Source organism: Macrobrachium nipponense, chromosome 24, assembly GCF_015104395.2.
Source record: "Macrobrachium nipponense isolate FS-2020 chromosome 24, ASM1510439v2, whole genome shotgun sequence".
NCBI classification, from domain to species: Eukaryota; Metazoa; Arthropoda; class Malacostraca; order Decapoda; family Palaemonidae; genus Macrobrachium; species Macrobrachium nipponense.
This window is the reverse complement of record NC_061091.1, coordinates 15,912,231-15,926,519: the sequence shown is the minus strand read 5'-3', so window position 1 is coordinate 15,926,519 and position 14,289 is coordinate 15,912,231. Positions and strand designations below refer to the sequence as shown.

The 14,289-nt window shown below is 37.3% G+C and overlaps 1 protein-coding gene across 1 annotated transcript in view; it reads right to left on the bottom strand.

The window, feature by feature from the left end:
- Positions 1-2,020, bottom strand: part of LOC135205471 (survival motor neuron protein 1-like) — a gene marked incomplete in the record, with an annotated part of 172,391 nt that extends 170,371 nt beyond the window's left edge. The window contains 1 exon segment of the mRNA XM_064236160.1: positions 1,640-2,020. Coding sequence (XP_064092230.1) covers positions 1,640-1,711 — 72 coding nt within the window.
- Positions 2,021-14,289: the final 12,269 nt, after the last annotated feature.

Below are 14,289 nucleotides of genomic sequence, written 5' to 3'. Positions count from 1 at the left end.
GCGAGCACTTTTTCAAGCTTACTTGATGTAATCCACAATAATAGAAAGGGCATTACTTCTCACAGAACTTCCTCTAGGCCCGTAAGCCATACCACAGGGTTAGGCAAATAAAGTCTACTGGTACTGTGGAGGAAGACCTCCTGATTCTATCACGCTCTAATTTGCGTACATACGAATCATACGTCTCTTTCGGAATCAGTCAACATTACACTAATTACATTGATCTCTCAACAAAGAAAACATGTATACTAAAACGAGTGTCTACCGAGGTTTCGGTAGCCTCCCCTTACCCGTTGCAGACAACAAAATCTGAAACTAGGCTAACTAGATTCAGACATCATATGCAATGAAAAAATTTTAATTAATTTATGATAGCGTATGCCTAGCCACAAATCCAGTCAATCATTCAAAAAAATAAGTAGGATACTTAAGCGGCTAATGAAGTTTCAAAATCCTAGGCGGAGGTAGTGGAAACAGGTGTTTTCACTACCGCGACAGAGAAAAATCTGAATAGAAAATGGGAATGATTCCTGATATCCGCCTCCCAGCGGCGGGAATGGGTACTAACCACCTGGCCGCCCACTGCGTGTGCCGGGAGTTTTGAAATTCTGTCGGACGTCGGAGAATACAGCTATATATATATCTGACAGGTAAGTTTCATGAACAAAATAGAGTGAATATGACCCGGCCAGCGTGATGATGGCGGATCGTTTGTGATTGTTTACCGTAGTATAGGGTAAAAAACCGCATGGTACAGGGGCGGACCATGTACGATCAACGTGAACAACCCCAAAAGAAGTACATTATAATGCGTCCTGACATCGGAGATGGGCATCAGTCGCGACTTGTTGTTGGTGAGAAACGGAGCTAAAGACCTCTACTCCGGTGTCAGGACGCATTATAATGTACTTTTCTTGGGGTTGTACACATTGATCGTACATGGTCCACCCCTGTACCATGCAGTTTTTTTCCCTATATGCTTTTCTGTTCAATCCCATGCACGGTACAGGAACTTACTGAACCTAGAGGGGAGCAGTACTAGTGTTCTTCAGTTTTACTCAAATGATACCTAGGCTTAGTTATAGCTATACCTAGTTGTTAACTAGCTAGCCTACTGTTGGGTTGTAGGCTACCTAGCAGTATTTCTACAGAAGAAGTCCGCACGGACTGCAAGGAAACGTAACCGCGGATACGACATCCACTAGGGGTTGGGGGCTGTCCAATGTACCTATTTTGCCGTGTTTAGTACTGGCCCCTGGGGGTTAGCTAATTACAGTCGTCCGAATAATAAATAGCCTATTACTTACAATTCTTGTTCAGTAGCGTAAAACTGCATAGAAAAACCACAACTTTTATACTACCTAGTCTAGGCCGCCGTAGATAACTAGTACCCTAGACCTACCTACCTACTAGCCTAGTAGTACTAGCCTAGCCTAGGTACCTAGGAACGTTACAAATACAAAATGGCCTAAACAGGTTACGTTTAGATTGCCCAAGAATGGGTCGAACATCAGGTCAGGACAAGGATAAACCAGGCCACAAGGAAGCGTCAGACTACTGCAGCCTTCCTTATGGGCAAAACGTCCAGCAAAACGAAAGAGGAAAAAAGACCTTTTTAGAGGACCTCCTTTTTTCTCACCTTCTTGTTCACGTCGAAGAGTACTTCTCCTTCACGAAATCCCGTTCCTTCTTTCGTTTCATTCGTCTCCATGTTCGCTTCACGACGTCTTCTGATTCGTGAAACGCTGACTGACTGACTGACCTGACAATTTACGTAGGTACTCGGTTTTTCTTACCTAAGCAATTTCACTTTAGGTAGAACTAGAAGTTGTCGTCACCAGCTCTCAGGGCTGTCACATTGTTTACTTAGAATCAGTATTGCCAACTTCATATTTCATGAACAAAGTGTATAAGCAACTACTAAATATTTCTGAAAGTCTCGTTTTTAATCCATGATAAAGTAATCTGGGAATTGGTAATTTTTCGGAAGATTCCAGCTAGCCGTTTTTACATGCACACTCATTAGGGGGGTTTCATGCAAAAATGGCTAAGATCATGGGGCACTAAAAGAACCTAAAAATTCAAACCTAACGTAACTTGGGTGCTGACTGGTTACAATTTAGCAGCTATGGAAGGGGGTAGGGGGTGGAGCGGCCGGTAAGGTCTTACCTTATGCGTAAGTAGTAATTAGATTAATTTTTTTCTCTCTATCATTAAGCATTTGCGCAGGCTATGTATAGATAGATAATTTCGTTTTCTGATGTCTTTTACCCAAGAATACATACATACATACATACATCATACATATATATATATATATATATATATATTATATATATATATATATATATATATATATATATATATATATAATATCATTCATTGAATAGAATGGCTTTCTCACTGTTATCCAGCTTTTAGAAAGTGCCTCATATTTTCTAATTATTTTCTTTGCCTACTTCATTGTTCAGGTTACTAATGCGACACCATAATGGGGTTCTTCCATTTACTCCAGTATTTTTACACGCGACAGCTGTTTCGTCAACCTATACGTATTGACGCTATCAAGCGTACTGATACAAATATGTTGTTTAAGATTAAGCTGGCCTTGTGCCAGCACGGGCTCTTGCTCACAGATCAGCCCGTATATCTATACAAAATTATGAGCTCACATGCGTTTTGTGACGTCATGAGGACGGAAAGGTAGTACAATTGCCAGATACCTAGTTTTAAAGTATTTACAAAAGACTATAGTGAAACATAAAATAAGACATATAAATAAATATGTTTAACAACAGAAATTATATAAAAAGTTGAAAGTAAGTTATTATATACACGTTATACATAAATATATATTAATTACATATATATTTAATTCACTGAATGTCAGTGTTGCGCTCCTGTCCGCGTGTGGTGGTTTTGTTCCACGCGGTTGAAGGGCTGCTCCTACATGAGGGCAAGGATCGGTCTGCCTCACGTTGGATGTTAAGGTTGTTTGGGGCGTTGCATAGCAATGCTGACAGCTTCTGATATCAATAAACGATTTTAGTTGCCTTCCTTGTGTATTATTTTGGTGTTTGTGAGAAGTTCTTGTAAGGATGGTTTTTTTATTGTGGGTATCCACAAAGTGCTGATGAATGGCTCTCCTTGGTTTCTGTGGGCCTGCATGCGACGTTTGAGTGTAGTGGTTGTGTGTCCGATATAGCATTTTTGGGGGGACTGACATTGCTCGTCAGCACAGACAAACTTGTATACTATATCAGATTTAACTTCTTTCTCCGTCGATGGGGCCGTACTATTTTTCATTACCAATGAGGCCGTAAGGTTTGGTTTGCAGTAAATCCTTGCTGTTATTTTGTTATATGGCGCTAGGGGGGTGGTTCCTCTTCGCTTTCCTTTCATCTTCGTGGTGTTTGTTGTATGGTATCTGATGGTATATCACTATTTCTTTGTCTTTGTCTTGTGTGTTGTTCCTCGGGGTCGGGTTATGGAAAGCCTCTAATCTCTTTTTGACAACTTGCTGGATCATGTCATCTGGATAGCCGTTATTTGTGAGCAGCTGTTGAACTCTGTTGATTTCTTCGTTAGTCGCTTTCCACGTGGAACAGTGTGTTATGGCGCGTTTTATGTATGCATTTACCACAGATCGTTTATATTGTCATCAGGGCATTCTCCTCTAAGCATTTAAGCATATCCCAGCATCTGTCTTTTTAGTGTATATGGTGGTATTGTATTTGTTGTTCTTTTGGGTCACAAGTACGTCCAAGAAAGGGGGCACCTTACGGCCTCATTGGTAATGAAAAATAGTACGGCCCCATCGACGGAGAAAGAGGTTAAATCTGATATAATATACAAGTTTGTCTGTGCTGACGAGCAATGTCAGTCCCCCCAAAAATGCTATATCGGACACACAACCACTACACTCAAACGTCGCATGCAGGCCCACAGAAACCAAGGAGCCATTCATCAGCACTTTGTGGATACCCACAATAAAAAACCATCCTTACAAGAACTTCTCACAAACACCAAAATAATACACAAGGAAGGCAACTAAAATCGTTTATTGATATCAGAAGCTGTCAGCATTGCTATGCGACGCCCCAACCTTAACATCCAACGTGAGGCAGACCGATCCTTGCCCTCATGTAGGAGGCAGCCCTTCAACCGTGGAACAAAACCACCACACGCGGACAGGAGCGCAACACTGACATTCAGTGAATTAAATATATATGTAATTAATATATATTTATGTATAATGTGTATATAATAACTTACTTTCAACTTTTTATATAACTTCTGTTGTTAACATATTTATTTATATGTCTTATTTTATGTTTCACTATAGTCTTTTGTAAATACTTAAAACTAGGTATCTGGCAATTGTACTACCTTTCCGTCCTCATGACGTCACAAAACGCATGTAGGCTCATATTTGTATAGATATACGGGCTGCTCTGTGAGCAAGAGCCCGTGCTGGCACAAGGCCAGCTTAATCTTAAACAACATATTTGTATCAGTACGCTTGATAACGTCAATACGTATAGGTTGACGAAACAGCTGTCGCGTGTAAAAATACTGGAGTAAATGGAAGAACCCGATTATGTGTCCATTAGTAACCTGAACAATGAAGTAAAGAAAATAATTAGAAAATATGAAGCAATTTCAAAAAAGCTGGTTAACAGTGAGAAAGCCATTCTATTTAATGAATGTTGTATCCGTGAAAAATTGTGCCCTAGAAGTATTAATTATAATGGCCGGGCACGGTCGAGTTGTAACGAGGTGGAAAAATACCTCCGACGACGAATGGAAGAATCAGCAGAAAAGATCACCAAACTGCAAGAAGAAAGAGCAACAAAGTGGAGTAAATTCTGTAATACTACTACCACAGAGACCCAATGTGCTGTGCAACAACAAGTGGAAAGAGAAATAGAAAAGCATTCGAAAATAGTCAGTGCAAGGCATAGCAAAAAGCTTCTGATATTAAACGGTGGACCAGTGAGAAACGAAGAGAAAAAAGCCGGGTACATTAACGTATCAGGAATAGAGTTGAGTGAACACCAAAAGCAGTTACTAAATCTAGGCCTGAACTGCCATTACATACGAAGACCACACCCTGAATCCAAGAGGATTAATACAGAAGTATTAATCGATAAACTACTGCGACTGAAAGAAGAACGCAAAATCGAACTTAAACAAGAGTGCATCGCTGAATTACTGGGTGAGGCCAATAGAACACGTGGTAACTACTTTAGTCGCATAGTCAGTCCACAGCTAAAAAAAGCGGCAAAAGAACTGAGAGAAAACGAAACCATAATAATACGCAAAGGAGATAAAACCGCAGTGTACGTCATAATGAATAGTGATGAATACGACACCAAAATGGATAATATACTAAGTGATAATAATAAGTTTCAGCCACTTAAAAAAAGACCCAACAAATGACCTCAAAAAGAAAATAATGAGACTAACTGAAAAAGACAAACAAAGAACAGAGAACAGTAAGCTTTCCAAAAATCATCGGAGACTTTACACCCGGATACTGCTACGGCACAGTCAAGATCCACAAACAGGGAAACCCACTACGGCCCATTATATCCCAAATGACATCCCCCATGTATAAAGTGGCTAAGAAATTGAATGAAATTATAACGCCGTACATTCCCTCAACGTTCTCGCTAAAATCATCGACGGAATTCATCGACCTACTGCAAGACACCGCACCCGACGAAGACATAGCATCCCTGGACGTTGAAAGTTTATTTACTAGCGTTCCAGTGGATGAAACAATACAAATCATCATGGACAAGATATACCGCTCTGAGAAACCACCATTACCGATCCCCGAAAAAATCTTAAAAGAGATGCCGGAAGCATGTGCAAAGGAAGCCCCATTCCTCTCACATAGGGGCGAAATATATCGGCAAAAGGACGGCGTGGCAATGGGTTCCCCCCTCGGGGTTCTTTTCGCAAACGCATACATGGCACACACAGAAGAGGTCACATTTGAAGAACACCCAAAACCCAGAATCTATGGGAGATATATTGATGATATCTTTATCACAACAAAGGGCGACAATGACATAGAAGAAATAGTACATAAACTCCAAGCAAATTCTACATTAAATTTTACGGTAGAAAGAAGTGATGAGAAGATACTCCCTTTCTTGGACGTACTTGTGACCCTAAAGAACAACAAATACAATACCACCGTATACACTAAAAAGACAGACGCTGGGAGATGCTTAAATGCTAGAGGAGAATGCCCTGATATAAATGATCTGTGGTAAATGCATACATAAAACGCGCCATAACACACTGTTCCACGTGGAAAGCGACTAACGAAGAAATCAACAGAGTTCAACAGCTGCTCACAAATAACGGCTATCCAGATGACATGATCCAGCAAGTTGTCAAAAAGAGATTAGAGGCTTTCCATAACCCGACCCCGAGGAACAACACACAAGACAAAGACAAAGAAATAGTGATATACCATCAGATACCATACAACAAACACCACGAAGATGAAAGGAAAGCGAAGAGGAACCACCCCCCTAGCGCCATATAACAAAATAACAGCAAGGATTTACTGCAAACCAAACCTTACGGCCTCATTGGTAATGAAAAATAGTACGGCCCCATCGACGGAGAAAGAAGTTAAATCTGATATAGCATACAAGTTTGTCTGTGCTGACGAGCAATGTCAGTCCCCCCAAAAATGCTATATCGGATACACAACCACTACACTCAAACGTCGCATGCAGGCCCACAGAAACCAAGGAGCCATTCATCAGCACTTTGTGGATACCCACAATAAAAAACCATCCTTACAAGAACTTCTCACAAACACCAAAATAATACACAAGGAAGGCAACTAAAATCGTTTATTGATATCAGAAGCTGTCAGCATTGCTATGCAACGCCCCAACCTTAACATCCAACGTGAGGCAGACCGATCCTTGCCCTCATGTAGGAGGCAGCCCTTCAACCGCGTGAAACAAAACCACCACACGCGGACATGAGCGCAACACTGACATTCAGTGAATTAAACATATATGTTAATTTATATATATTTATTTGTATAAAACGTGTATATAATAACTTACTTTCAACTTTTTATATAATTTCTGTTGTTAACATATTTATTTATATGTCTTATTTTATGTTTCACTATAGTCTTTTGTAAATACTTAAAACTAGGTATCTGGCAATTGTACTACCTTTCCGTCCTCATGACGTCACAAAACGCATGTAGGCTCATATTTGTATCAGTACGCTTGATAACGTCAATACGTATAAGTTGACGAAACAGCTGTTGCATGTAAAATACTGGAGTAAATGGAAGAACCCATTATGTGTCCATTAGTAACCATGAACCTGAAGTAAAGAAAATAATTAGAAAAAATATGACGCAATTTCAAAAAAGCTGGTTAACAGTGAGAAAGCCATTCTATTCAATGAATGTTGTATCCGTGAAAAATTGTTGTGCCCTAGAAGTATTATATATATATATATATATATATATATATATATATATATATATATATATATATATATATATATATATATATATATATAAGCAAATTCCACAGGAAAATGATAGGCAGAAATCCAAGCGCTTTCGTCTTTACTCAGACATTGTCAAGGAATTAATGAAGAACAATTGGAGAGAAAGGTCTCAGGTACAACTCAAGATCAAGAATACCAGATGGTTAATTGTCAAAAGGGTAAAAATTAAAAGAGAATCCAGGCTTATCGGATATCACACGGTCACAATCCTAAACAGATTGACCCTAACCTAAATCACAAAGTTTCTTTACAGTCCAAAAATGTAAAAACTGAATATATTAATTTTGTTGCTCATATTTATCTACAGCTTTTTTTCATTATGAAAGCATCAAGTTTAAATAAACCAAGACTTAAATTTAGAACATTTTTATTATTTGACTTGATGAAACAAGATTCAATGATATTCCTTTTAACTGTGTCATTACATGGGATTAAGGCTCTTGCTTGACTCCAGTTAATAGGATGGTCTAAATTTGTTTATAAAATCAACATTGTTTTTAACATTCGTGTTAGAAACATTTCTAACACGAATGTTAAAAACAATGTTGATTTTATAAACAAATTGAGTAGTTTAAATTTGAATTTTGATTTTAATATGGTTAGTTTTGATGTCTCTTTATTTACAAAAGTGCCTGTAGATGACTTACTTGAATATTTGGAGGAGGAATTAGAACGTCATGACATTCCCTTAAGTGTGGCAAACCTCATTAGTCTCATAAGGTTATGTATCAAAGATAGTAAATTTTGTTTTAATGGGGAATTTTTTGTACAAAAGTTTGGCATGGCTATGGGCAATCCATTATCTCCTGTCCTTAGCAATATTTACATGGAATTTTTTGAGACAAAACTCTTACCAAGAATTTTGCCCCAAAAAGTTATTTGGTTTAGATATGTGGATGATATCTTCTGTATTTGGCCAGTTCACGAAAATCTCCAGGAATTCCTTAATAATCTCAATAATTTAGTCCCTTCTGTAAAATTTACTGTAGAGGAAGAAAGAAATTGTAATTTGAATTTTCTTGATGTAACTGTCCATAGAAATGATAGAAATTTCACCTTTTCAGTCTTTCGAAAATCAACTAACATTGCCTCTTTTGTTCATTACTACTCCAATCACCATCAAAATGTTAAATTCTCTGTTTTTTCTGGGATGTTTCTAAGGGCTTTACGTGTCTGTAGCCCGCAGTTTATTGACGCTGAAATTAAAACTATTTTTGATATTGCATTGAAACTTAAATACCCAAGGACTTTTGTAGATGGGGCATGGAAAAGAGCTAGAAAAACATTTTATTCAACTAATGACAAACTTGAATTTAGTAAGCATAACATTCTAAAATTACCCTACGATGAAAGATTTTTAGATATTCTTAGAATTTTAAAGCTTTTTAACATAAATGTTGTTTTCAGTAATATTAATGTCAAGAGTTTAGTAATCAAAAATTCTCCTAAAGATTTTCCAGGCTGCATATATGAAATTCCTTGCAAAAAGTGTGATAAAGTCTACTACGGACAAACCGGTAAATCTCTTTCACAACGTCTCAAACAACATCAATATTCTGTGAGAACTGGGCAAATATCGAATGCATTTTTCGTACATATGAGAGATTTAGACCATCCTATTAACTGAAGTCAAGTAAGAGCCTTAAATACCCATGTAATGACACAGTTAAAAGGAAATATCATTGAATCTTGTTTCATTAAGTCAAATAATAAAAATGTTCTAAATTTAAGTCTTGGTTGATTTAAACTTGATGCTTTCATAATGAAAAAATTTGCAGATAAATATGAGCAACAAAATTAATATATTCAGTTTTTACATGTTTTGGACAGTAAAGAAACTTTGTAATTTCGGTTAGGGTCAATCTGTTTAGGATTGTGACCGTGTGATATCCGATAATCCTGGATTATCTCTTTTAATTTTTACCCTTTTGACAATTAACCATCTGGTATTCTTGATCTTGAGTTGTACCTGAGACCTTTCTCTCCAATTGTTCTTCATTAATTCCTTGACAATGTCTGAGTAAAGACGAAAGCGCTTGGATTTCTGCCTATCATTTTCCTGTGGAATTCGCTTATTTATGAAGTCACGTGCATCTACTGTGAGTTTTTAAGCATATATATATATATATATATATATATATATATATATAATATCTATATATATATATATATATATATATATTAATATAAAAAATTTTTTATATATATATATATAATTTATATATATATTTATATGGGAGGTGGCTGGAGTCTTCCAAAAATTATAACCCTGAAAAGTTAATAGAAGTATAGTACCCAAATAAAGTTACTTGAAGCCATTGGCTGTAAATTTCAGGATTCTTTTTAATTGTTTCGCTATACGTTTTGCCCAGTCGAAGATCGAAAGCAGTGATGACTAAATATTACAAAGGTCTCCTGCCTCCGGAGTTTGCTGAAGAATTGAAACTTGAAAACATTCAATAAAAACGCATTTATATGGAAAATATTAATTCAAAGCTATAACCTTCGTTTCATTCTTTGAGTATTAACTTTAGTTTAATTCACACAAAGAGGAAAAAATCAAAACAATCACGGTCGCATTAATACTTTAACCGATGAACCGTGGGTGTGCGTAAAAAACTTCCACGATATCAACTGCTCCATAAACCTACTATTAAGGTTCATGAACATCATTTTCGAACCCCAAACACTGGCCACTCATCTCTGCTTGAACGCATAATGGCTTTAGGTCCTCCGTTCCAGTCTCTTTATTATTATTATTATTATTATTATTATTATTAGTATTATTATTTTTTTTTTTTTTTTTTTTTTATTATTATTATTTTATTAAGTTTTTTTTTTTATTTTTTTTTTTTTTTTTTTTATTTTTTTTTTTTTTTTTGCTCTATCACAGTCCTCCAATTCGACTGGGTGGTATATAGTGTGGGGTTCCGGGTTGCATCTGCCTCCTTAGGAGTCCATCACTTTTTCTTACTAAGTGTGCCGTTTCTAGGATCCACCCACTCTTTCTGCATGAGTCCTGGAGCTACTTCAGCCTCTAGTTTTTCTAGATTCCTTTTCAGGGATCTTGGGATCATGCCTAGTGCTCCTATGATTATGGGTACGATTTCCACTGGCATATCCCATATCCTTCTTATTTCTATTTTCAGATCTTGATACTTATCCATTTTTTCCCTCTCTTTCTCTTCAACTCTGGTGTCCCATGGTATTGCGACATCAATGAGTGATACTTTCTTCTTGACTTTGTCAATCAACGTCACGTCTGGTTGCTGTTTGCACGTATCACATATATCCGTTTCTGAATCCCATAGTCCCAACTGAGGACTCTTTGCCTGATCGTTTTTCTATCACTCCTTAAGGTTGGTGCTCGTACACTTATTACTGTAAGGTAGCTGATGTTTCTTGCATAGGCTCCAGTGGAGGGCTTTTGCCACTGAATCATGCCTCTTTTTGTACTGGTTCTGTGCAAGTGCCGGGCATTCACTTGCTAGGTGGTTTATGGTTTCATTTTTCGTATTGCACTTCCTACATATGGGAAGAGATGTTTATTTCCGTCTATCGTTCTTTGAACATATCTGGTTCTTAGGGCCTGATCTTGTGCCGCTGTTATCATTCCTTCAGTTTCCTTCTTTAGCTCTCCCCTCTGTAGCCATTGCCAATTGTCATCGCTGGCTAGTTCTTTAGTCTGTCTCATGTATTGTCCGTGCATTGGTTTGTTGTGCCAGTCCTCTGTCTGTCTGTCTTTCTCCTGTCTCTGTATATTTTCTGGGTCTTCGTCTACTTTTATTAGTCCTTCTTCCCATGCACTCTTTAGCCACGTAGTCTTCACTGGTTTCCAGATATTGCCCCAGTGCTCTGTTCTCGATGTTGACGCAGTCCTCTATACTTAGTAGTCCTCTCCCTCCTTCCTTTCGTGTTATGTATAGTCTTTCCGTATTTGCTCTTGGGTGTAGTGCTTTGTGTATTGTCATATGTTTCCTGGTTTTCTGATCTATGCTGCGGAGTTCTGCCTTCGTCCATTCCACTATTCCTGCGCTGTATCTGATTACTGGCACTGTCCATGTGTTTATGGCTTTTATCATATTTCCGGCGTTGAGTTTTGACTTGAGTATCCCCTTGAGTCTCTGCATATATTCTTTCCTGATCGTGTCCTTCATCTCTTGGTGTTTTATATCCCCTCCTTCCATTATTCCCAGGTATTTGTATCCAGTCTCATCTATGTGTTTGATGTTGCTCCCATCTGGTAGCTATATCCCTTCAGTTCTCGTTACATATTATTATTATTATTATTATTATTATTATTATTATTATTATTATTATTATTATTATTATTATTATTTTCTTTATCTCATGCACCCAGCACTTTGTAGGTCCTGCCCTCTCTTCATCCTTTGTGAGGAATTCCTCTCACAACGATTTTATTTTCTAATATTTTTGTGTATTCACTTGTTTCCATGCTATTTTTCTTTTATTATAGTTATTAGTGTCTGTCTCATAAGAAATTATTGATTGATTTTCACTGCGTATTGCCGTCTGTCAGGTAATCGACAGACAGGAACTATGTTACTGTATTTGTATTCATGTGAAAACCAAATATATTCGCATGCCCATAAATTTTGTAAAGATATGTACGTCTACATTGCATGACATAATAAGGGTGAAAGAACCACATCTATTCGAGAATGACACTCTTAACGTTATATTATCTGATTTTGCTATGTTCTAGTACGTAGTATCTGTGGTGCGGTTAGCACTAAAAAGACGAAGTCTTTTGACATAAACGTCAGTAGACGTTTTAGTAACGAAGTATAGTTACTATTTTATTTGTCTTTATATATATGAAATTGTTCTTGGTGAATGTATTGCGCATATTACGTATGGTAAGAGTTGGTGTCATTGGGTCTTGTTTGTGCCTCTCGCCAGAGAAGCCATTAGGAGAGGTCAAAAGATCGGGAGGGGAAAGGAAGGGTAGTAGTTCGCCCCTCTGAACGCTCCTTTGCGTGCCCCTCTAGGAGTGTGTATGCGTATGTGCGTAGTACACTGTATGGGCATGATATCGCCCAAAATTGTATTGACACACACCACCAAGTAATTCACTACATTTAATAAGTATGTTGAAGCTGCACACTATTATATTTGGAATTTATTTTTGACAACGAAGTTGATAATTATTGTAAAGTTTTTTATGTTCATGAAAACCTTGTAAGTCAGTTCTGCATTCGTGTAATTGTATAACTTGTCTCTTTTCCCCAACAAAAATTGTCATAATGAACAAACCAACAAAATATGTTAATAAATACAAAAACACTTTGATTATTAGTCTAACTCCCAAAATAAGTTTCCTAAGAAATTACAGTCTGCTTTTGTAGGTCACAATCAGATTGACAAGATGTAGGGAATAGGTGGTAATTTTCAAAAACATAGTAGACAAGCTTGATTTGATAACTGCTATGAAAAAAAAAAATAGCCGGTACCTTCACCAATAATTATCGTCAGAATGATAACTTCATGAGGCTCCACCCACTTTGGCCTCGTTATAATTCAGGATAACACTGAAGACTATCATGGGCATTGTTGGATTAGAAAATCTAACTTCTGGCTATAAAAACTCATTTCTCGAGTAGTTGTAAGAAGTGCTAAATGATCCTCAAGGATCCCAGCAGTTGGCCTAAACGTTTAATTCAAGTATATTACTGCTATACTGTTGCGGCACTACTGCTACAGTAGTATTACTACGCTAGCACAGATACCCCACCCACATCTATGTATCGTTCCGCCATTCATAAAGTCTTTGGGTTTCAGAGGCGATGGAACAAGGTGAATGGGTTTCTGTCTAGTGGATGGGCGGCGCTACATTACGTCAAAAGGTGTTTACTTTGCTTACGTAATGAATGTTTTTCGACTCTTGGCTCGTCATCATTGGCCATGGCGTCGGCTAGAGCATTTTTACTCTATAAAAATTAAAACTATCGGGTTTAGGTTATTGATAATGCTGACAAAATTTGTGTGTGGTTGTAAAATATACAGATGTCAACTTTCAGCTACATCCGATGCTTTGACAAAGAGCAAAGTCCAAAAAACCGTGTTACAGAGGCCCTGAATCTCATAGTAGTTTGTGTAGTGATGTGTGTGTGGATTTAGAAAGGGCGATTGCCCTGATTCTTTGAATTTTGTCGTAATTTGTTTCATTTGAGTGCCATTGATTTACAATTCCCCTTGAGTGATTAATTTCATTTGTCACTTATATGTTATTACTCTTTGATATGTTTAACTTTTAGTCATTAAATTAATTTTAACTTTACATTTATCAAATGCGTTTCAATATCCCTCGATTTTATTTCATTTTCCCTATGTTTCAGTTATGTGGATGGTGAATATGAATTGATCTGATAAACCTTTATTGTGTTCATATTTTAAGGTTATGCAAATAACTTTTAGAAACGAGATAACACAGCGGTCCTCTAAGGTCTGAAAATCAACCCGTGAGCACTCGCAACATTTAGAGAGAGAGAGAGAGAGAGAGAGAGAGAGAGAGAGAGAGAGAGAGAGAGAGAGAGAGGCACGTACCTCTCGTCGTATCTCGTGTAGCGATTTATGATCTGAGTTCATGTCTACAAGGACTGCTCAGTAAGTGAAAGTACTTAATTGTGCTACTATTCATTAATGATACTGGTGTGTTATCCTCGTTAATAATGAATTGGGTTGAGAGATATCTCCCCGTAA